General features: G+C 28.9%; 1 protein-coding gene across 4 annotated transcripts in view; it reads left to right on the top strand.

The window, feature by feature from the left end:
- The window catches only part of Cbl (E3 ubiquitin-protein ligase CBL), a 148181-nt gene that overhangs the window by 74656 nt on the left and 49488 nt on the right, over positions 1–24037 (top strand). For 3 of the 4 annotated variants that reach the window (XM_067281853.1, XM_067281854.1, XM_067281851.1), the window contains exon 7: positions 13950–14024. The exons of the other annotated variant lie outside the window; for it this stretch is intronic. In XM_067281853.1, coding sequence (XP_067137954.1) covers positions 13950–14024 — 75 coding nt within the window. The remainder of the gene's footprint in view (positions 1–13949; positions 14025–24037) is intronic. 4 annotated transcript variants of the gene reach the window in all.

The following is a 24037-nucleotide window of genomic DNA, read 5'->3' as shown; positions in this document are numbered from 1 at the left end:
CAACAATTGCTGGTTTAATGGTAATTTGCTGATTTTTATTTAAATATATTAACCAGTAACATCGTAGTGATTGTATTAGTACTTCACTTAATGGATGAATGTTTTAACAAATCATGAAACCTTGGTGCCACTTTTCTGCCTATTTTCTGACAGTTTGATATTAGCAATATCATGTACAGCCTGTTCATTTATGCTAAAACTTGTCAGGAAGGTCTTCACAACTTGGAAACACTCGATGGCCTTGCTAAGTTTTGGCACTACACTTGGATCAGTGTTCACTAGCTGACTCCTCCTCAATTGTATCAGCCTGCTGATTTTCTTCATACAATTTTTCAACTGTACATATCCTAGATGTAACAAATGCATCATGCATCATCAAACTCTATAAATTCTCAAACACTTAAATATTAACTAAACATTAAAAAAAACATGAAGTTTACAATAGATGGGACTAGAAAAAAATCAGTTATTCTGAGAAATCTGTTGTTCCAAGATCTGTTAAAATGAGATTTTACTCTATATTTTTATATCAAATGAGGTGATTTAAGATAAATAAAAGCAGTTTAAAGTTTTTAAAAGAGATTACTGTGTTCAGCTTTTGAATAGAATTAGTTCTCATTTAATTTCTGTTAAATGAGAACTAATTCTATAAGTTTATAAATGTTAAATAAGTTTATTCAAAATGTGCTTAAAATATAGTTATTTATTTAATTTTTATCAAAAAAATTGTTTTTGTTTGTAGATCAACTAATGAAAACTCCTAATTAATTAAATTTGTATGTAAGAAATAATCATTTTCTTACATAATTGTTCAAAATTTCAAGCGTTAATTAGTTTTAAAGTATATATACAGTAATTTGTTTTTGATATACTAATTATATTTTTTTAGCATTAATAATTTGAATATACCAGTCTTTTAGTGCAGGAACATGTTATGTCATTTGAAGAACTTAAGCTTTGTTCTAAAAAAATAGTATAGATTTAGGCTCTATCTCATTAAATGTACAAAAACTTTTTATTTCATTAATATTAATTTGTTTTTTTACTGCATTCTTATTTCTTTCTGTAAAATTATTTGTATTCTATTGAAGTTTGTCTAATAAGGTTGTCTCCATTATAGACTGAGTTTAACTCCTCCCATTTGACCATTCAAACAACAGTGAGGCTAATAAAACTGTATATGTTGTTAATCCAGAAACAGTGGAGAGAGACACAGATGAAACACATTGTTGTGGTTAAAATATCTTCGTTTAATCAAGGAATTAATGTACAAATAAGTTTTTACATAACTGTGGGGTGAACGTCTGTAGGGACGTTCACCCCACAGTTATGTAAATGTTGTGTCGATAGATCACAGTCAGAACAAAGAATAAGTTGAAGACAAAGGGTCATAAAATATTTTATGGTTATTGGCTATGGTTATAATTTACTTAACCGACATTAAAAACATGTATTTATTAAAAATTGCCAGTAGTAAGTCCCTCTAGTAGGTCAAATTGGTTTGCATTGGGAGTACTGACAGTATATTGTATATAATTTATATTTATACAGGGTGTTTCACAGCCTCTCCACAAAGTTTTTTTGAATAACTTTTTGAACTGTGCAGTTTTCAGCCTCAATTTTTTGTAGGTGGTGCTTTGAGCAAAAACAAATTGCTTCTATCACAAAATCATGTTGCTTCAAAACAGAAAGACAATCTTCACCCGTGAGTACCGGTACATATAAAGTCCAATACAGCCTCTTCAACCTTAAAATTCCCGGTACACAAGACGACAGTTAACAAATAAACTAACGTTTTCGATCCTCCACCGAGGTCTTCATCAGGTTCGTTGATGGTTTTGATTCCATTATCAAAACCATCAACAAACCTGATGAAGACCTCGGTGGAGGATCAAAAACGTTAGTTTATTTGTTAACTGTCGTCTTGTGTACCGGGAATTTTAAGGTTGAAGAGGCTGTATTGCTTCAAAACATATTGATTTTTCTGTAATTTTTGGCAAAATGTCTTAAATATACAATCAAAGACTATGTGAATATGATAAAACTTTGGTACCAGTCAGGAGAAAACCCAACTTTGTTCTGTCGTGAGTGGTCTAGTACCTTTAAAAACTATCCAGAGTTGTTCAAATGTGGCCTCGCCTGGCCACTTTACAGCCCTGATTTGAGTCCACTAGACTTCTTTCTTTGGGGATACACGAAGGATCAGGTGTTAAAGAATAACCCTACCATCCTTAATCAGATGAGAGAGAGCATCATGAAGGGCATCTCAGATCAGACCTGTAGTAATGTGATTGCTAATTTCCAAGAGAGACTGCGTTACTGCATCTTGACAGAGGGCAGACATTTCGAAAATATCTTGCATTAATTTCCTTTTTCATCTTCTGTCTTTGCTGAAAATTTCATTAAAAAATTCAAATTTTCAAAAAAGTTATTCCAAAAAAACTTTGTGGAGAGGCTATGAAACACCCTGTATTTATTTTGTGTCTGTTCAATTCCTCCTTAGTCTATTGTATTGTTAATCTACATAACTATATTGTAAAAATTAATGAACTACATTATGAAAAAAGTGCTTTTTTTAAAACTCAATCATCGAACTCTAAAACATCGATGCATGAGTCTGATATCTAATAATTATTTTCAAAGTCATTGTCAAATGGAAACAGGTTTTCAGAAAAATTATAAGAAATTACAGAAATTGATATGTAGGTGACAGAAATAAATTATTAATGTGAAAGATTAGTAACAAACTAAAATTCAATAAATTATGATTATTTTTTTTTGTTATAAAAATACTTTAGCTATTTAAATCATGTATGAATTATAAACTATGAATATTTGTGAAAAACTTTAAAAAATAAAAAATAAAGAACAACCGCACATCGAAGTGTATAATACAAAATATTACTCAACAGAACCTAGGAGGGGTTTTGAAAACGTTTGTAGTGCTTGATAAGTTTGTTATGCACTGGTTAAAGGTTTTTGTGAGTAACATTTTATAAGTAAAAAAATGTTAACATCTACATTAATAGACAAAAGTAATATTCACTTCACCCCAGGAGTGATATATGGGAGAGAAATCATACTTAACCGACATTAAAAACATGTATTTATTAAAAATTGCCAGTACTTTCGAAGACATACAGCTTTTGTCATCAGGCAAAAATCAAACACAAACTTTAAAACATAAGAATAGAACATAAATGCAACATGTTTTTAAAATTCAGTTAAGGCATGAGATTGGAATATTAAATATTCAATAAAAATTGGAACAGTCTAATAAAAATGCGATGCATGCGAAATTATCAACAAAATAAAACTCCCAAGTGAAGATCTTTAGTATCTACAAAGTGAAATGCTTAAATAATTCTATCCATAAATACGGAATATCGATGGTAAGGGGTATTACAGGGTGAAAGTGATATGATATAAAGATTTTCCCATAAGAATAGTGTTCTTTTGTCATAGCACAGTCCTAGTAATCTAGTGTTAGTCCAAAGGGGCATGTAGCCATGCTCTAATACTTTTTTTGAAAGCTCAGTTGTGAGTTTATTATTGGCAATATCCCCTTGATGCTCTGCTACCCAAACTTGGAACATCCTAGGTTCCAATGTACATTAATGTTGTTCCTGAAATTGGTTGCTGCAATGGAATTGCATAAACCCCAATTTTTCATATATGGCAACACTATCCCTATCATTACATAACAATCTATTGTAAGATGGGCTGGGGAACAATAACTGTCCTTTTCAGGCAGAAGGACTGTCCTCTTCTTGAATTCAAGAAAAAGAACCCAAACATCAATCAACTTGAACATTCAAGTTAAGTAAAAGCACTTTAAAAAAATTTTTAAAGCATTCTGATTAAATCATTATAAATTAATTTTAGAAATATCAAAAATGAAATTTAATTATGGCTGTAAAATCAGTTTTAGAAGTCGTGTTGTTAAATTTAAATAATTGAAAATGATATTAACAAGCAATTATTTATTCTGACATCACAATGTTAGGCTGCTATTTTTAATTTAATTTAAAATATATGCTCTCCACCTCAAATTAGTACTGTAGTGTCTTGTCCCTGTATATCATACTTTTCTGTGAGCAATGGAGTAGTGCTAGTTGTCTATCTAGCTCCCTTCAGAGGAAATTTTTGAATTAAAATAACATGACTTCTGGTTTGCATTGGAAGTTCATGTATAGTTAATTGGGGCCTCCCATCCTTAAGGTTTCCACATCTGGTCTTGAATTTCATTTTGCTAACACCATCCTCGGGATTAAGGAAAGGCAGATGAATGACAATGGGAATTTATAGGTCTACATTTTTTTCAAATTGCACCCCAATTAATTATAGAAATTCTTATGTTGCACTTATTTTGTAAATAATAAAATCTATTAAAACAAGTATTTTTTTAATAGTGAATTCATTTCTCCTTCATTTAAATTATGTATAAAGTGTAGAATATTTAATATATTTGCAGAATATATAAAAAATCTTTATGCATAACTTAAAGATTTTTTTTATTATTCTGATATATTAAAATATTCTTGTACATACAGTATGTATAACACTTTCAAACAAAAATTTCTTTACAACTACAAATAGAAATTATAACCTGAAGCAGAATGTAATAAAAAACAAAGAAACTTTATACAAAAAAAACTTTTTTTTCGTAATTTTTTTTAAAATTCAATATGTTTCAAAATATATTCAAAGAAATTATTTTTTTTGTCTGTTTATTTCATAAACATGATAATATTTGTAAATATTTTCATTAGGTATTTAAGCTTTGAAATATGTGTATGAAAACAATATAATGTTTGTTAAAGGCAAATTGTATTTCTTAATAATTTATTATTAATTGAAAATGTCAATAATCTAATTCAGGATAAAGTCTTATGGAAAACTCACAAAACTTTTTTAAAATTCATTACTTACAGCTTCATTATGAAAATATTTATTATTTACAAAAGTGTTCTGCTTGAAATCACTATCAAATTTATAAATTATTTGTTTATTTTATTGTTATCATTTCAATTGAAAATCACTCATGTTATGTAAACCTATTTTGGTTTGTACTAAAATTTCTGACATTTTGCCAAATATTGCTAAACTGTTAAAAAAATCAATTCAGAAACATAATTAAAATTACAGTTTGATTTTATATATTAAAGGTTCTTGTCCTAACATACTTTCCATATAAATATTTATTTATCTTTATTATTATTAAATAAATTATTAAATAAATAATTTTTCATAATGTACTTATTTTAATTATTGATTAATAATAATATGATTATAATCACCAATTTTAATATAAAATTGGTGATTATATCTATAATTGGATGTGCATTTCTAAATTCCAATATATACCAGTATGAATTTCTTGAAAAAATTAGTCTAAATACTTCAGATTTTAATTTCTATTTGTTAATTAAACTATTAATAACTAAAAATAATGATATAAAGTATGCAGATACTTTGGAAAATGAAATGATTTTCATTTCTAAACATTTAAGTCATGAATATTAAAAATTTAGATACAGTAGACCCCTCCCCCCATAACATGGTAGATATGTTCCGTGTTATGTGAATTTCGTGTTGTACGAGTCACTTAGATTTTACAAATACATAAGCTGTTCACAGCCCGGCACTTGTGCAGTTTATGGGGTACGGCTGTTTGAAAGGTTTTCTTCCATAAAATTAATCGATTCTAGACTAATTTGACACGAACATTTCCAAATCACATATAATTTTTTGGGAATAATCCATATAAACTATGCTATAAACAAAAAATTGGCGTCTTTGAACAGTGCCGAGTGTGCACCATTTGAAGACGCCATTGCTTAAGCTTGTTTTTGTCGCAGAGCGGCTCATCGAATGGCGGATGCGTTTTCTGATAAGTTATTCTTTCTGCGAAAAATTTGCTGAACTTTGGAGACATCATTAATAGAAATATAAATTTTATGGCCGTTGAACAATAAATGTTTTTTAGTAGGTCCACTGCTCGTTTAAACTCAACAGTTTGTGCAATGTCCACTATTGGTCCAGATTTGACCAATCCTGTTGAGACACAAGTCGGCTATGACAATCTGTCTCATCTTTTTACCGTGTTATACAAACCTCTTTTAGCATATTATATGAACACAATTGGAGACAAGTTGGAGTTTTATTGGCATTAAATTGGAGACAAGATGAATGAGCAATTATTTATTGTGACATTGTCACAATGCCAAGCTACGATTTTTAATCCTATTTTAATTTTTTAAAAATCACATGACTTCTGGTCCTAACTGATGTTTGTATGTACTTAATCAGTCTCCAGCCCCTAAGCTTTCCATATCTGATCTGGGTTTTAATAGTGTCTTGCCCGTGTACATCAGACTTCACTTGATAGATGACTGGCACGACTCAGTTGTTAACTCACTCTGTTCCCAAGAAAATTTTGAACTGAAATTATGTGACTTCTGATCCAAATCAGAAGTTTGTATAATAATGTTAATCAGGCCTCTAGACCCTAAGCTTTCCATATCTGGTCTCCGTTTTCATCTACCCAACTCCATTCTCTCAAAATTAACAAAGGACAGACAGATGACAGTGGGAGTGTATAGATCTGCAATTTGAAAATTGCAACACAATGAATTTAGAACATTTGTGGAGGGCTTTCATAAGATTTTAATGTATGAAAGATCTGTGCATGTGTATTTTGTGGCAGTATATGAGGCTACACTAAACCAGAAGTACTAAAATGGGGTTGACTGTTTTAATTAAATAAAATTAATATTTTTAAATTTTTCTTCAATATGATTAATAATTAAAAATCTTTAAGTATAAAATGTCTATTTATAATTATAGAACAGATATTTCTGCCTTTGTTATAATTTTAAGTCATTTCAAAAGTAATTTAAATTACAGATATTTATATTTGAATTTTGAATAACAGACATTTTTGTAGCAGTTGGAAGTGTTTGTGATCAATTATTTTATGCAAAATAGATGTTAAATAAAAATTTTCATTATTACTTTCCAGCTGTTATAGAAAATAACAGTGGGAAAGTATTATAACTGGTCAAATTTTGACCTTTGAGTTTTTTACATTCTTTGATATTTTGGGGTTTGATTCCAAAAACATCGGAATAAAATTCTGTTTGTATGGATGTGAGTTGGCCTATATTTTGGTTTATATCTTGGAATCCTATGAACCAAAAATTTAGAAATTTGACAGAAATACTTCTATATATGGAGCACTGATGCTGTTACATTATAAGTCAAGGGGAAGGAAGATAGGAGTAGGAGGTCACATCTCTAGGTGGATTAGACTTAATGAAAATGCTACTCAAACAAGCTTTTAGCTTATTAAAAACAAATTATTAGTATTCACAATTTTTAAAAAACTTATATCTACCTTACAAAAATAAAGGCTTTTGCTTTTTTTTCAAATGCCAGGAAAGACATGCAAGAACTCTTGCTGAATTTTTAATTTGTTAAAGTAATGAAAATTAATAAACACTACACATATCACTAATATCTATCAAGAAGAAACTACAAGAAAGCAAATTTTTTCATCCATGTTTAAGGCTAACTGATCTTTGCAGTTTGAATGCAGCTATTAAAACAAACAGTTCCAACAGAAAAGTCCTAATAAACAAGGTGTTTGCAAGCATTACTGTATCAAAATGTGGTACCAATGGATATAAAGATACCACATCAATCTTATAAAATCAATACTTACTTGTGGGCATGGAGGAAAGATCCTTAGTGATGCCTATCTTGGCATTGAGTGCAGAACTACTTACAAAATTAGAAATAGGCATTAAAGAAGTAATATGCTTTGCAAAAGCCTTTTCTAAGTAATATGTTGGGTTGGATCATTTGTTAACTAGCAGGCACAGTGGACATTCCGGCTTATGTATCTTGGCCTCAAATAACAGTCTAGGACATGCCACATTTGAAGGAATATTAAGAGGACCTAGAAAAGAGGTACTACTACTGGAAGTGCATGCACCCTCCAAGTTTTTCTTAGGACAGTCACTATTGGGTCTTCCTGTAAACTTACAGAACCAGAATGTTCTAGAAACTCATTGGCCCTAGCCAGAAAATCATCACTCCTGCAGATAACAGACTTCTTGTCCTTATCTGAAACTAATAACTTTAAACAATTACTGGCAAGAAATAATTTAACACAACAGCTACTCCAAGAATCTGGTGGCAACACAACTTGCAAATTCTGCTGTGAAGAGATTTTAGAAAATAGGGACAGCTCCAACTTAGATCACAGCTATGTGCATTGAACAGTCTTCATAGCAGCCATAACAGGTGGAATTATTTGAGAAAAATCCATCTTTGGAGTAGGAATAAACTTTGGACCTTGAGATGGGATGCGATGAACTCCATCTGGCATTGTTACTGATGTAAAGTTGTAATACTGAACCTCTGCCAGCAGTCTACGTCTATGTTGGGTGGAATTAGCTAACCAATGAAATTTGTTTTGTTTAAGCTCCTCCTTGTCTTATGCATTTTTGTTGTTGGCACAGTAGCTTATTTTGTCTAGCTGTTGATACAAACTTTCCAGACTACACACTTTCAAAAAAGACAAATAAGCTATGTATAATCTTTGTTCAGATTCTTCAATCATCTTCCACATATGCATAAGACAAGGAGCTTAAACAACATAGCTTATTTGTCTTTTACTTGTCTTTTATTAGGGACATTACTGAACATGTTCCAGTATGATTTAGATCTTGTCAAGCAATTCTAAAGATAATTTGGGTTTGCCGCACATTGTTTCTCAAGTTGTCCCAAAAAAGTCAAATTTTTTTCCAAAAACAATATGTTCAAGTAGCCAAGAAAATGCTTTCTCAAGGTGTATTATTCTTAAAGTGCATCATTACAGGTGATGAAGCATGGATTTATGCTTTTGACACTGAAACAGCTCAACAATCAAGTAAGTGATGCTCAAAAAGTGAAGTGATACCAAACAGATCACATCAAAGTTAGTCAAAAATCAAAGTCAGGTTGACTGTCATGGTGTCGTGAATCAGGAATTCCTTCTTACTGGCCAACCTGTCAACAAAGAATATTATTCAAACATCTTGCATCCTTTGCATAAAGCAGTTTGTGGTGAGAAAATTCATGGATTTTGCACCATAATAATGCAGCTGCTCATAATGTTCTTGTTCATGAATTTTTGGCCAAAAATTCAACAAATCAGTTTTACAAGCTCCCTATTAATCTGATGTGGTACTGTGAGACTTTTTCTTGTTTCCTTGACTAAAATTTCAGCTTTGTGGACACTGTTTTTGACTTGATTGATGTCATAAAATACTTTGCTGTGAGTCCAAAGAAGTTTCATGAAAATGATTTCAAAGTATGTTTTGAGGATTGGAAAAATCATTTGAATAAGTGTATTTGCAGTTGGAGGGGATTACTTTAAGGGAATGAAATAAATTTTGATGAATAACTTTCTAGGTAAAATACCAGTACCAATAACTATCACCTCTAAGTCTTTAAGTCTTTAGAATTTCTGGTACAGTTCAAATTTGCAGCAACCCATGGATACGATAGAAACCTGATTAGGAGTTTAGCTCAGAATCTCCATAAACCATGTAGTAGTGGGCACACCTCCACAGACCAAGAGAAACACAACAAGCTATCTGAGTGGGACCCCAATGAAAAATACACTGTAATAGAATATAAAAAAAACCTATAGCACAAAAGAGGGGCACAAAAATAGCTTACAGGAAGACACGAACAATTTACCCCCTATTAAGGAATGCTAAACACACACCTGATAGTTTGAGGGCACCAGGAGTGTATAGTGTCTCAATCAGGAACCTAGGTCCCAGAGAAACATAATTCATATTTGATTGACCAAATGGTCTATACAAAAAAGGATTAAGGAACACAAATATGACATTACCAGAAAAAGATGCACCATTGCCCTGGCAACATACACCGCTAACCCTGATGTAGAGGTCGACTTGAACAACACCAGCATCATAAAGAAATCCTTCCAAACGCACCACATCAGGGCCTTAGAAACACTAGAAATTTACAAGGCAGGCAAATTGGAGGACTGTATAAACTTCAAGGAAAGCAACACTATATCACAAGCATGGCAATACACTTGTGAAGACCATTCACATCAGTAAATATTTGTTATTCCTCCAACGATCAGCCACAGCATTAAAATATAGTTATGGGGTGCAAGCATTCACATCTATATTATCAATACATTAATGATTCAAGCAATTTGTATTTGAAAATGTTCGAAATTCTTGGCATTCTGCAATTGGAACATTTTTGAACCTGAAGCAGATCTAGATTAAGGATTATCTTTGAATTGTTCTGGAAATTCTAAAGGCTTAAAGACTTAGAGGTGATATTTGATGAATAAATTGAAAGTTTGCATTTTATTGAACTATTTTCAATACTTTTTGATCACAGGGGTATAATACAATTTTAAATAAATTCTTTAAACCTGTTAACTGGAGTCGATCTATTTTTAGACTTGCAAACGTTTTCATAGCCCCTCCTGGGCTCTTCTTCAGGCTTCGTCGTATAGGCCGTTAAAATGTTCGAATAAACATTCAATTTGAATTTCTTTTCCGAATAGTATCACATGCAACAGCTGGATATTTATATTGCGCATGCTCCATGCTCCTCGGAAAAGAAATTCAAATCGAATGTTTATTCGAACATTAACGGCCTATACGACGAAGCCTGAAGAGGAACATTTGCAAGTCTAAAAATAGATTGACTCCGGTTAACAGGTTTGAAGAATTTATTTAATTATTTCATCGATGTGTAGAGAGATTGCATAATACAATGTTTTCAATAGGAAATCAGTAAATCAGTATTTAAGCCTAAAGAATTGAATTCAATTATTACTAAAGAATTTTTTTCTTTTTTTTTTTGACATTATAGATATGTAAGAATATTAAGATGATGATTACAGAATTTGATATGAAGATTGGCATAGGTGAAAATGAATATTCTACAGTTGGACTTATCAATGACTTGCTCAATTATAAAATGAAATTTTTTGTTTGGACACTGTTTAAAGTTTAAGATGTGTTCTGACAACTCATACGTAATTTTCGATTTTGAAATCTACTAACCAATGAGATTTCATGTTTTATGTAAAAAGTTGTTTTGTCAATTGCTCATATAAAGCATTGTTCATTTACAGATTATCATAGGTGAAAACTGTAATCATGTTGCAGAGTAACTTACCATGAGATGATGTACAAATTTGTACATACAGATACATTTATAAGCATGATAAAGTTGATTTTTACCAACTTAAATTTAATTTTACAATATATAATTATAGAATTAATTTAGATTTAATTGTCACACTTAAATATAATTTTTCACAATAGTTTATATAATGTTTCCTAATAAGTTTATAATGTATCTCATATTTTGAAAATATAGTAAATTTTTACAATAGCAAAATTATATTCAAAATGAAGATTGCATATTTAATTGAAAATATTCTAGGAGATTCAAAAAACGAAATTTTAAAAAGTTCAATCAAGTGTAGCTTTATATGAAAATTATTAATTTTCTTAAATTGAACATTTTAGAAAAGGGAAAAACAAGAAATTTGTGAATATGAAAGAAGCTATTAATGAATATACAAGAGAGAAGTTGTTATAAATTCAGAAACATAGAAATAGTTTAATATTAAGCTGATAAGGACTGAAAATATAGCTATAAAAGTGGGAAAGACATTCTAGGAGAGAAGCTGAAATATGAGAAGGATAGGGAAAACCCTGAAGGACAACAAAAGAAGTTTATAAAATAGAGAGAATCTGAAAAATATACACAGAATACTCACTGTTAATCCAATTCTGTATTTAAGATTGACAAGTACTTTGATTTATCTACTCCAACTAAATATGATAAATATTCTAATTATATAATTTTAACTATAAATTAGGATGCTGTTAAAATTATACAAAAAAAAGAAAAAATTTGTCCAATGGATGTATTCTTAGTGGACAATAATAGTATACAAGAAAAGAAATGCAGATCATAGTTAAAATGAAAGATACTAGAGAAACATATGTTATAAACAATAACAACTTCAAATTACCTTTATTGTAAGAATCAAAGAAATGTATAAGAGATTTTTCTCTAAAAATAGTTAATGTTCAATAAATTTATTATAATTATATAAGATGCCATTAACTCTTTACAGAAAAAAATTTAAACAGTTAATATCTAAATTTTCTTTGAAATGAATTAATACCTATTTATATTTAGTTAAATATTTAAGAATTTTAAATTTAAAGTATTTGAATTGTTGTTTACTGAGAAAAGTACATTAAGAAATATAGCTTAAGAAGTTTTTTGTTGCAATTAGATTAATAATGCCAAGATGCATTTCATCTCATCTAATTAAACCAAATAGATCATCATCATATATTGAAAATTCTACATAGAAAAACTATTTTTATTTTGGAATATAAAAAGAATTATATGAAGATATTAATATAAATATATCGCATTAACCTTATAATGCTTTGCAGTTATTTTTGGAACATAAGACAAATGTTTTCGGTCCACCCTAGGACCTTCAGGTGGAGTTCTAGAAAAAATTTCTTCTGGTGTCAGAGTTTGATTTAGTCTCCAATGCGTTCTAATTTTAAATGCTTCTATTTTTGAATTTACTTTTAAAAATTTTTAATTTATAAAAATGTGCGCCTGCGTTGGCTGTTATAATGCTGGATCATACATAGCCTGCCATGCCTTTGAGAGTTGTTTTTGTCCTTAAAATTAATTGAAAGGCCTTGGCAATTCAATAACTGCAAAGCATTATAAGATTAGTGTGGTATATTGATGTTTATTTTTATATACTAATAGTCATATAAATTGCCTAGATAATAAATTTAATTCAAAATTCACTCTGTTGCAAAAAAATCAATGAATGTTAAAGCTGGCATGCAATATTAATCAAATTCTTCATGTGGAATGGTGGTGAAAAGACAAAATCCTCATTACATCATCACAACACAGGGATATATATCATTAAAGAACAGTTTCATCACAAATATTGCAAATTAGTAAGTTTTTAAACCATCTCACAATGGTCAGTTTGCATTAATTGCCAGACTAATTTGCCATTTTCTGATTTGTAACGTTTGTAATGAAAGTGCTCTTAAATGATGTATTTTTGTGCTGTGATGTAATGAAGTTTATTTTTTTACTACCATTCCATATACATAAGTTGATTAATATTGCACATGGCTTTAAGGTATGTCAGTTTTTTGCAACAGAGTATATTTATTAATGGTATAAAATCTATAAATGTTCTCAAAGGAACCAAATACAAACATTAATATAATATCTCATCTGATTTTACTTGGTATAACATCAGTTTATTTGTATCTTTTAATTTAGCAAAATTTTTATAATTAGTAATTGCTAAAATAAAATGTTTATTTTAATTACGAACTGTATGAAATAAATAAATTTCAGTAAAGTTAATTTATTATTCATAATTTTAATAAAAATGGATGCCATAATATAATTACATGATAATCTTTTCTACATTTTAGATATTTAAACCAAAATATTTGAATTTTTAAAAATATTTTTATGAAAATCTAATAGTGTTACAAATTTTATTATAAAAATAATTAATATGAGAACTGATAGAAATGTTTGCAGATTTTTGTGTTTTTGCTTTGCAAAGCTCGTGCTTATAATACTAATCCTTGTGGTTATATTGCTAACATCCTTTTTTATTAAATTGAATCTGATATTTTAAGTAGTTATCTTCCTTATTTGTACTAAAAGAAATTGTGATTATTTTTAACTAATTTAAATTAACAAAATAATTTCCTTAGCTTTTAATTTAGACAATAATAATAAAATTCTAAAATTATGATAACAAATTTTTATAATACTAAATATGTATAAATATTTTTTATTCTTTTGTAAAGGATCCAAATACATGGACTTCCTGTCTTCAAGCTTTGGCTCTTTCTCCAAGATCAGAAACTGCTGATGGAAGCAGGGTACTAATTTTCTTTTAATATTTGAAACTTAACATATAATTGTAACTAAATGAACAACATCTAAAACTATAGTAAAAAGTATATATGTAGTTTTAATTTTATCAAAGCCATTTCACATTTCTCATAAATCATAACAAAAAATTTCAGACTTTACTGTGATTACCATTCTGTATCTTGTTTTACCATATAAACATCAGAAACATTACTATAAAATTCTCTTTTTATGATTTTTTTTTACACTTTGTTTTAATTTATAAAAATAAATTTTCATATTTAAGTTTATAATCTTTTAATTATATGTAGTAGTCTATATATAGCTAATTAAAAGCTTTGAGCTTGAATGTTCAAATAATAGTGTTGAAAGATTAAGTTATTAAAAATAAATTGTTTGAGAAAAGCAAGTATCTTGTATTTCATATTTTAAACTAAAGTTTTGTATATTTGGAGATTGTGATAAGTGTTTCTTATCACAATCTTATTTTTATAACAATCAAAATAGCAGCCACACAACCTTTTCAATCAGCAAATAAACACTTTAACCAAAAATGTTTGTTTAATTGCATTATTTTAAACAAACATCTTCAGGCTAACTAATGATTTAAATGCTTTTATTCTGTGCTTATTTTTATACATTATTTGATTTCTATGGAAATAAAATAACAAAGGTGTAAAATAATATGATTATATTAATGTTGTACATCTATTTTCGTTTATCATAGGGATTTGGTTCCAAACATCAGCATGATAAGCAAAACAGTGATAAATGAATAATAGAACCTATGGGAAAAATGGGTTTCATTCCAACTCTAAATCAGAGAATTAAATTTTTTGGCTTTCTGTTATATGTCATAGATGTATTTTCCATGGCCACTACTATATTTTTGATTGATAAAAGCAAGAAAACATAATTAAAAAACATTTTAAAATATCTTGATTTATTTTGTATTTTAAGATACTTTATACATTAAAATATCAGATTCTATAAACTTTTTTAACTTATGGAATTATGTAATTTCAAAAGTTGTTTAAATTGAAAGTTATGAACAAAATACAGTGAAACTTCACTAAGTCAAACTGCATTAACTCAAAGCTGTCTACAGGTCCTACTGTATAATAGGTGCAGTGTAGGTGGTGTTTACCATATAATATATGATCTTGTTAAGTTGAAATTGTTGGTACTTTTAACTCAAACCTATTTTTCTGTACACTCTCCACCCTTTGATAGGTCTGTGATTTACATTACAAGTAGATAAATCATATTAATACTCCTTTAATTTGAAATTTTTAAAATTCACATACAAATCTAGTGACACAGTAAAAGCTATCTCTTCAAAAGATTCAATGATGACCAAAACTATTTCTGCTTGCAGACATGGAACAATATGTACGTGTTTCATAAATGATTTTCTTAAAATACTGTTGTATATCACAATCTAATTTCATGATTTAAAATTCACATTCATTAGATGCCAATATATTTAATAGGGACAATATTAATATTGATAAACTAATAGAAATTTATTTTCGTTAGATTTATTGTTTAGATTTCTTTACATTTAGATACAAGCTTTAACAGAATTGAAGTTCTATATTTATTTGAAATAATAATAAATTCTTCTAAACTATTTTATCATTGACTACTAAGCAGTTTATTAAAAGATTTTTTTCACTTTTGTAAATCTCCATTTTAATTTTGCTACCACTTTCTTATTATATGATAATGAAGGAATAAAATAATATAAATATCTTACTTGTTGTTGTTTATAAAAATATGCTGTAATGTCCACATTGTGTAATAGATAATCATATATAAATAAAAAACTTAAATCACTATAATTATTAAGAGCTGAATCTTTGAGACAGAATGGAATTTTCATCATTTCCTAGATGGAGACATTTATCTCACAATAATCATTTTCTCTCATAAAAATATTTAAAAATTTGATTTCAAATTTATGACGTGTCTTAGAATTAAGTAAATGTTACTGCATTTACTTGATTCTAGGCAAAAACATTGCATCAGGCTATATCTTGCTTCTGCTATGCATTTGCTAATTACAATTGCATGAGAGCATGCAAGGCCATGGAAAGAAGCTTCACACATTTTCTGAATTCAATGTTTTGAATGTTCAGCTACTTCCCCTTTAAGTATTTTAATCAGACAAAAAATGTTTTGAAGTAATTTTGAAACACACCATGACTTTGTAGTTTAAAATATGCCTCTATTTTTCATAGGCCACAGAAAGCCAAAAAATTTAATTCTCCGATTTAGAGTTAAATTTTTTGGCTTTTTGAAACCAGAGCTATAGGATCTGAAATAGGATTTGGCTTCATGAGAAAGGGAGTTGTGACTGTATGGCCACTGTGCCATTGAATAGTCTACTACCAATTACCTATAGAGTCTCTTGCACTTATATTTAGCTAATATGTAGCAGGAGCAAGATGCAATGTTTTTGTATACATCTTGTCTATATATTGGATTGTTTTGTTTTTTGTACTGTTTGAAGTGAATATGATATTGTAATAACTGATAGCACTAGTGTTTGGTGTTAAATAAAATTTTTATTTTATGCTAAATTTCAAGTTAATTTAAAATTTACAGTAAAGTTAATTTGTAATAACTTGAATAAATAATTTTCTGGTTTTAATCACAAATATTTTTGGCCACGTTGAATGGCTTTCTTCAGGCTTTCAAAAAATAACATAGTTCAACAGAAATTAGAATATAGAATAAATTTAAAGTAACATTAAAGAATCATTGTAATGGTTACATTCAAACCAAATATGTTTTCCATAATTGGTTGATATGGAATGTCTTAGTGATTGGCCACATTTGAGACTATGAAATACCATCTTAGTGCATTCTTGTGGTTTTCATATATATGATTTTATGTATATGTTATGTTTATGTTTATACAATTTATAGTAAATAATCTTAAATGTAGCCAGTTGTTAAGATACTCCATGTAGTTTAAATTTAACCACTTACGAAGAATGTCCCATTTGGTTTGAATGTAACTATAGCAATTATTCTATGTTCAATGATCCTAATTTCTGTTGACTATGCTATTCTTTAAAAGTCTGAAGAAGGCCCTAAAACACAGATGAAAACACTTACAGTGAATAAATTATATTCTGGTTTTAAACATGTTTGCATTATATTATTGTATTATAACCAGTAAGCTAATCTATTGCTTTTATTCACAAAATTGATAAAAATAAATATCTGTAATTAGTGCTTATCATACCAACTAGTAACCAATTATGCATTTTTACAGTTTTTTATTATTGTATTGTAAATTAATACACAATAAAATTTTTTTTGCTTAAATGAATTTTGGATTTAAAACCCTTCTTCAGTTAGCAATATTTTGAGGATCATATATAAACAGAAAGAAGTTTGAAGTAATTTTTCCCATAAATACAGAAAATGAATTAATTCATTCCAGACCCTAAACAATACCCATTTTGATAAACTTAAAGCAGCAAATACACATACATAATTTAACATAAAAACAGCACAATTAAATGCCTTAATAATAAATTAAGACACAAAACATTAAATAAGATATGTAAATTCTATGTAATAAAATGAAAATTGCATTTACTGGTCACACACCATAGACTTTGCATCTTAAACATGGCCACCATATCTGTCACAAGTGTACCACTTTCATCCTTTGAGATAAGTTCATATTTCATTTTAATTATCAATTATTACAATCTTTCTTTTTAGATTTTGTTGCTTCTACACACTTCTTGGTTGCCATGGTTAATAAGTAAAAGTTATATTGAGTTGAACAGAAAGTTTTTGCCTATTTTTAACAGCCAGGGTTACTTAACATAGTTGTGTGATTTAATTGTAACAGCCATAAAATTTAACACATTATTGCTAATGAGAGATTGTATTCTTTGTTTAGAAGCTTTTTTAAACTTTTTACTTCATATTTTGTTTGAATAAAATGGAGTCAAAATATCTTCGGATAAAAAACATATTAGGCATGCTACTCTTTATGAATTTCAGAAAGGATCAGCATTATATGCTGTACAAACAGTAAAAAACAGTTTGTAATGTGTCTGGGGAAAATGCTCCTAAGCTTCGAATATGCAAATGTGGCTTAAAAAGTTTCATTCAGGAAATTTCAAACTAACAGATAAACAATGTACGATGCATTTAAAAGATATTGACAAAGAAAAATTGGAGGAAGAAATTGTTAAAAATTGATGAAAAACAAACAATATATATAACCAAACATATCAAAAGCAAAGCAAAAAAAGAACTGAAAACATGAGCATAATGCTGGAGCGAGAGATGGTTTGAGCACATTTCAGTGTGTGCACAGTTTGAACCCTGAAGCATTGTTTGAAATCTGCAGCAATGTTTTGACAAATTTAGCGTTCAAAGTTAGAGTTGCTCAAAGTACAAGACCACTGTATATAATTAACATGTGTATAATCCATTGTAGATTTGTGTTAATATTGCCAATTTTGTTATGATTCATTTACACCAGTGATTTTCAAAGTGGGGGTTGCTGAAAAATTGATGCCAGATCAATTTTTTTAAAAATATTTTATAAATTTACTATGGATTCATGTTTAGAAATAATAGAAATAAAAAATATATAAAATAATTTTTACTTAAATAAATTGCACATATAAATAATAAAAACAAAATAATTCTCATATATTCTTCGACATAATGGTCGAAAAAAGAGAGTATAGCTTGAAGAAGGACCTAGTGAGGGGCCGAAAACGTTCGTGTACAAACTTTGACAGCACCGGCTACAAGGTTTGCAAGAGGATTAAGTAACAAAATAATTATTTTAATATGAGCCTAATATTCATAAATTTGTGTGCTATTGGAGAATCCCTCGAGTTCCACTCTCAGCCTAAACTATGATAGAACAACATTGTCATTTGGAACAGTGTTTGCTAGCAGAATTGCGTCTGTAGGCAAGTTGAGTTAGAAATACAGTAGAGCATTGATTATCCGAAAACCAATCAACCAAAAGCTTTTCAGTCAGCAAATTTAAAATTCCACTAGTGCTGTGGCGCTGCAATATTTGGCTGTGTCTTGGGGTACTCCAATATTATTTTAGTTGGTATGCGTTTTTAGCTGGAAGCACTGGAACGACCATGAGAGGGTACTTAACCCCCTCCCTCCAGGATGTTTTCCTACATATAGTCATTCTTCGGGGGTCCTTTGAAATTTTTAAGTGCAAAAGGGGGGTCGCAGACCAAAAAGTTTGAGAAACACTGATTTACACAATAGTACTAGTTTTCATTTATTATAAATTACATAATCAAAACTTATAAATGCTTAATATTACATTCCTATCAAAATTATAACCAATATTATAGCATTTTATAATTACATACATTATAAAGCTGATATACTTAAATCATCTATTTACTAATACTAATTCCTTTCTATTTGGGTTAATTCATCTGCTTGATAATAGGTTGTTTACTATTTTCTTTCATATTTAAATTAAGATGATTTTTCTTGTAATGTAAATAATTTGTAAATTAATCTTATGTTTAGACTATAATTACTGTTATTTAAATGTTATTACATTATTTTACAATTGAATTTACAGTATTCATTTTATAAAATTTTTCACAATACTTTGACTATATGAAGTACACTTATTACTCTTCCTATTATCAAATAATTTGTATCACCTAATGTCAATTTCAAAGCCATTATTGCTTTTATTCCAAAACTTACTGCTTTTACATTGAAAAATTAATTTATTCAAGATATAAAATCTAAAATTAGCACTTGTTAGACAGAAATAAAATTATAGCAAACCCTTGATTTAACAGACTAATTGGGGAAAAGAGTGTCTGCTATTTCTGAAAGTCTGTTAAATCGAATGTTTTAAAAATATGCATTATAACAAATTTAAAATATTATTTTAGTATGGTGTTAATATGATATATCATAATGTTCATCAAGTAATTTATACTCATTAGTTCTTTTAGCATTCTCTATTCATGAATAAAAAGTTTTTTAAAATTTTTCTTATCAGACAGAAATTTTTTGCCTATTAAATCAAGGACTTACTGTATTTATTTTTGCATCGATAAATTGCTATAATAAATTTTAAATGAATGAAATACTCTCCAGATTTAATAGTTTACATTTTGATGTTTGTTAATAATTTTAATATATAAAAGATTTAAGTAAAATAAATAATGCTATTCTTTCATATCTGTATTCTTTATATTTAACTGAGTTAATCATTCATTCATGTAATATTTTTTTTTATTTTTATAATTGTCACTTTGTAAACAGATTGATCATTGACAAAAATATCTTAGTGATACTAATTTTTAAATTACACAAATTAAAAAAATTTTTTTTAATTTAAAAAATTTAAAGAAAATTTTTCTTGAAGAAATTTAAATCTTTTATTATCAATCAATCAGTTTATTGTAATAAGGATACCTTGTTACAGGGGGAAATAATTGTATTATAAAAAAACAAATTTGATTTTAACTTTGCCAAATAGTTATTTACATAAGTATTGATATACAAATAAAATAATTTTCTGGACATTCATAACTTTAGTCTTACTTATAACAACCATTTTTAAAAAATGAAGACTTATGTTACACAATACTTCATTAGCCATTATAATTTATTTTTTAACATATTAACTATATAAACAAAGAAATTGTAAATCTTAAACATTGTACATTTCGATAAATTATCAAGATTAGATCTAAAGTGTAATTCGTGAGTGGAAACAAAAATTTCTTTTATTTGAAATTTATGCTGAGCATCTTCGATGGCTGAGCCCACTGTAAGTATACGATATAGCGAAAAAGGTCAAGATTTGCACCAGTAACATTCCTTGGAGAAATCGATATATACATTGTCTATCAGTAATGAACTATAGTTAAGCTGCATCTGAAGTAACATACGCTTTAAGTTTAGACTGATGTTTGCCATGGCGATACACAATTTGGATGGAAAATGTAACATATTCAGATACCAGTGGTGGTAAGTTGAGTTTAATATAGAGTCTTGGTCTTTAACTATTGATTGTGATAAAGCAGTTTTTATCATTAAAGAGTAGGCATACTTGCAGTTGTCTTCAGTTGAGTTGAGTAACAAATTGGAAATGCCACAAGACTGGATTATCTCATCGAATCTTTGATACCATGAATGATTATTGTTACCCGAGGTTTTACCTTGGTTAGCCATTAAGAGAAACAGAAATTTTATATTATCGTCTTCAGAAGTTAGAATGCGAAAGTAAAATTTTAATAGACGTTTAAAAAAAAGAGGAAAAAGTTGATAACGCTTTGTTTCAGATCTAATTGCATAGCCAGGAACCGTTCGTTCGATATGAAGAAGTTTTCGCAGAAATATAATATGGTATTTCTCTAAATCTGGGTAATAATCTAAAGCCCAAATTGGGCTGGCATAATAGTGCTGGAACTACAAATGAGTGAAACATCTTTAAGTGAATTCTTAAATTTGAAATCCTTAATCTAGAGGCTAGATAAATAACATTATTGATGAGTTGGTTAATTTTAATATTGAGTTGATCTAGATGTGGATGGAATTCCCCATCCCAGTTAAAAGTAATTCCTAAATACTTGATTTGGTTAACCACTTGAATCGGGTGATTATTTAAATAAAAACTTTTTTCTTGATTTGATATTTTTACGTTGTTTCTAAATATGAGGATTTTAGATTTTTCAGTATTAATAGTTAAAGGATGGAATTTAAGAATTCGTTGACTAAGTTGATTTTACGTTGTAGAGTGGTTCGGGTTGGAGCTAATAATACAAGATCGTCGGCATATAATATGTAATAATAAGTACAGCCATTAATATAAATTCCTTCGTTCTCATTAGAAAACAGATGGTCAATTTCATTGATATAAAAGTTAAATAAATAAGGTGACAGAGGTTCGCCTTGGAGTAATCCCCAGTGTATTTTTAGATCCGGATATACTTGGTTGTTGTGAGCTATATTAATTGTATAAGATGAAAATAAACACTTAATTACACTGCAAAATTTGGTTTCAGCCCCCATTCGTCTGAGCTTATTAATCAGAATGGAAACATGCACGGAGTCATAAGCTTTGGAGATGTCAATAAATGCAGTAAAAAGTTTTCTGCGTTTACGCTGTAGATAAATTTGAATAATTAACAACAGTAGGAAAATAGCTAACTTGGTACCTTTTGATTTAGTAAAAGCATACTGATATTGTGAGTTTAAACCTTGTTTAGCAGACCAGATTTGAAATCGAGGAAGTTAATATTGAAGTAAAACATTTCCTTAACACAGATAACGAAGCAATAGGACGGTAATTTTTGGGATCTGTTCGGATTCCTTTTTTATAAAACTTTAGGATTTTTGCTGTGTTCCAAGACTGTGGATATTTTGAGTAGTTATAAAAGTAGTTAAATAGATCGAGAAGAACTTGCTTGCCAGGTGGCGGTAGTAATTTAATGAATTTGGTTGTGATTTGATTTGATCCAATCCGGGGATGTTTCAGTTTCAAGTTCTGGATCGACACATCCAGCTCCTCTGCAGTAATTTGTGCATTGAATATTTCATTTCCGGAATTTGTTACTTCAATCAATGAAGAGATAATAACTTTGGATCGCCTTTTTTAACAGATTTACAAATCAGAAAATCTTATATGGATTGATTGCTCAAGGTTTGGCCGTCTTAGTTTCTGAATCATTGACCAAAATAAATCATTATTTTATTTTCTATAATTTTTTGTTGTAACTTTTTAAAGTAATTTAATTTTTTGGCTTTTAGTAGATTGAAATATGTAGTTTTAATTTGCTGGTATTGCTTAAAAGATTCAGTTGTAGATAATTTTCTGAACAAATGTAGTGCTTTGGTTTTTTTATTTTTTAAACTGATACAGTCAAGATCGTACCATGGATTTTCGGGTTTTTGATTTTCCGGATTTTAATATACTCCTTTAATATACTTTCAAATTTAGTATAATACTCTATGCTGTCTAACAATCCTTCAGATAGTAAATGGTTCATCTTATTACTAATTTGAGTTTGGAAACGATTGTAATTATAAACAATTGTCTGGTAGCATGGAGAAACTTCCCTGCAGTTGAGATTTTCTTTTAATCCGAATACTGATCTGACTGGAAAATGGTCCAATGAGTCGAGGTTCAAAACTTGGAGTTCTGAGCATAAATCCTCAAGTAGATCTGAACAAATTATTAGATCGATAATTGAGCTACCGGTAGCCGTTACGCAAGTATATTCTGAGGGGTAATCTTTTTCAATTCTTCTGTTAAGTATGAATAATTGAGCTTGCTTTGTTAGTGTAAAGAGATGGATTCCCAACTTGTTGTTTTTACCATCTTTAGATTTATGAATATTATGTATTTTTAAGTTTGGTCCTTTATAGTGTAAGTCCATGGCTTGTGCGATACGGGCATTAAAATCTCCCACTATGATAACATACGGAGAAGTGTTTTTCAAATTTTTGTATTGACGAAATATTTCATTTAAAATTTGCAGTTGTTCGGGAGGAATGTATGTCGCCATGATTATCAGTACTTTATTTTTCAAATTATCTATGTCTGGATTGGTAATTAGTAGATGAACAATAATATAATTGTTGTTTTGCTGAATAAGTATAATTTCACCTAGCATTTTTTTAATTATTAAATTAAGTCCGCTGGAAGGATGTCCCAGACCCGAAGGTTACTGAGCCATTTGCGTAACAATGTAATAGTTATCTTTGTCTTGGACATGAAGGTCGGATGGTGAAGTCATCCAAGTCTCCGTAATAGCCAGAATGTCTGTGTTTTTCAATAGAAAAGCAAATTCACTGGTAAGAATTTTCTTTGTAAGCCCCTGACAGTTCCAATTGGTGATTACAAAGTAGGAGTTTCTTTGGTTACAGTTATTATAGCTTATATCTTTTGATTTAACGTAAACGACTGACGAAGATATTGGCAAATGATCAATTACCATACTTGGTTCTTGATGAAGGTTATTTTGAT

The sequence above is a fragment of the Centruroides vittatus genome, unplaced genomic scaffold, assembly GCF_030686945.1.
Source record: "Centruroides vittatus isolate TY-2023 unplaced genomic scaffold, ASM3068694v2 contig_927, whole genome shotgun sequence".
Classification (NCBI taxonomy): Eukaryota; Metazoa; Arthropoda; class Arachnida; order Scorpiones; family Buthidae; genus Centruroides; species Centruroides vittatus.
The sequence above is the reverse complement of the archived record's forward strand: the minus strand, read 5'-3'. Positions and strand labels throughout refer to the sequence as shown.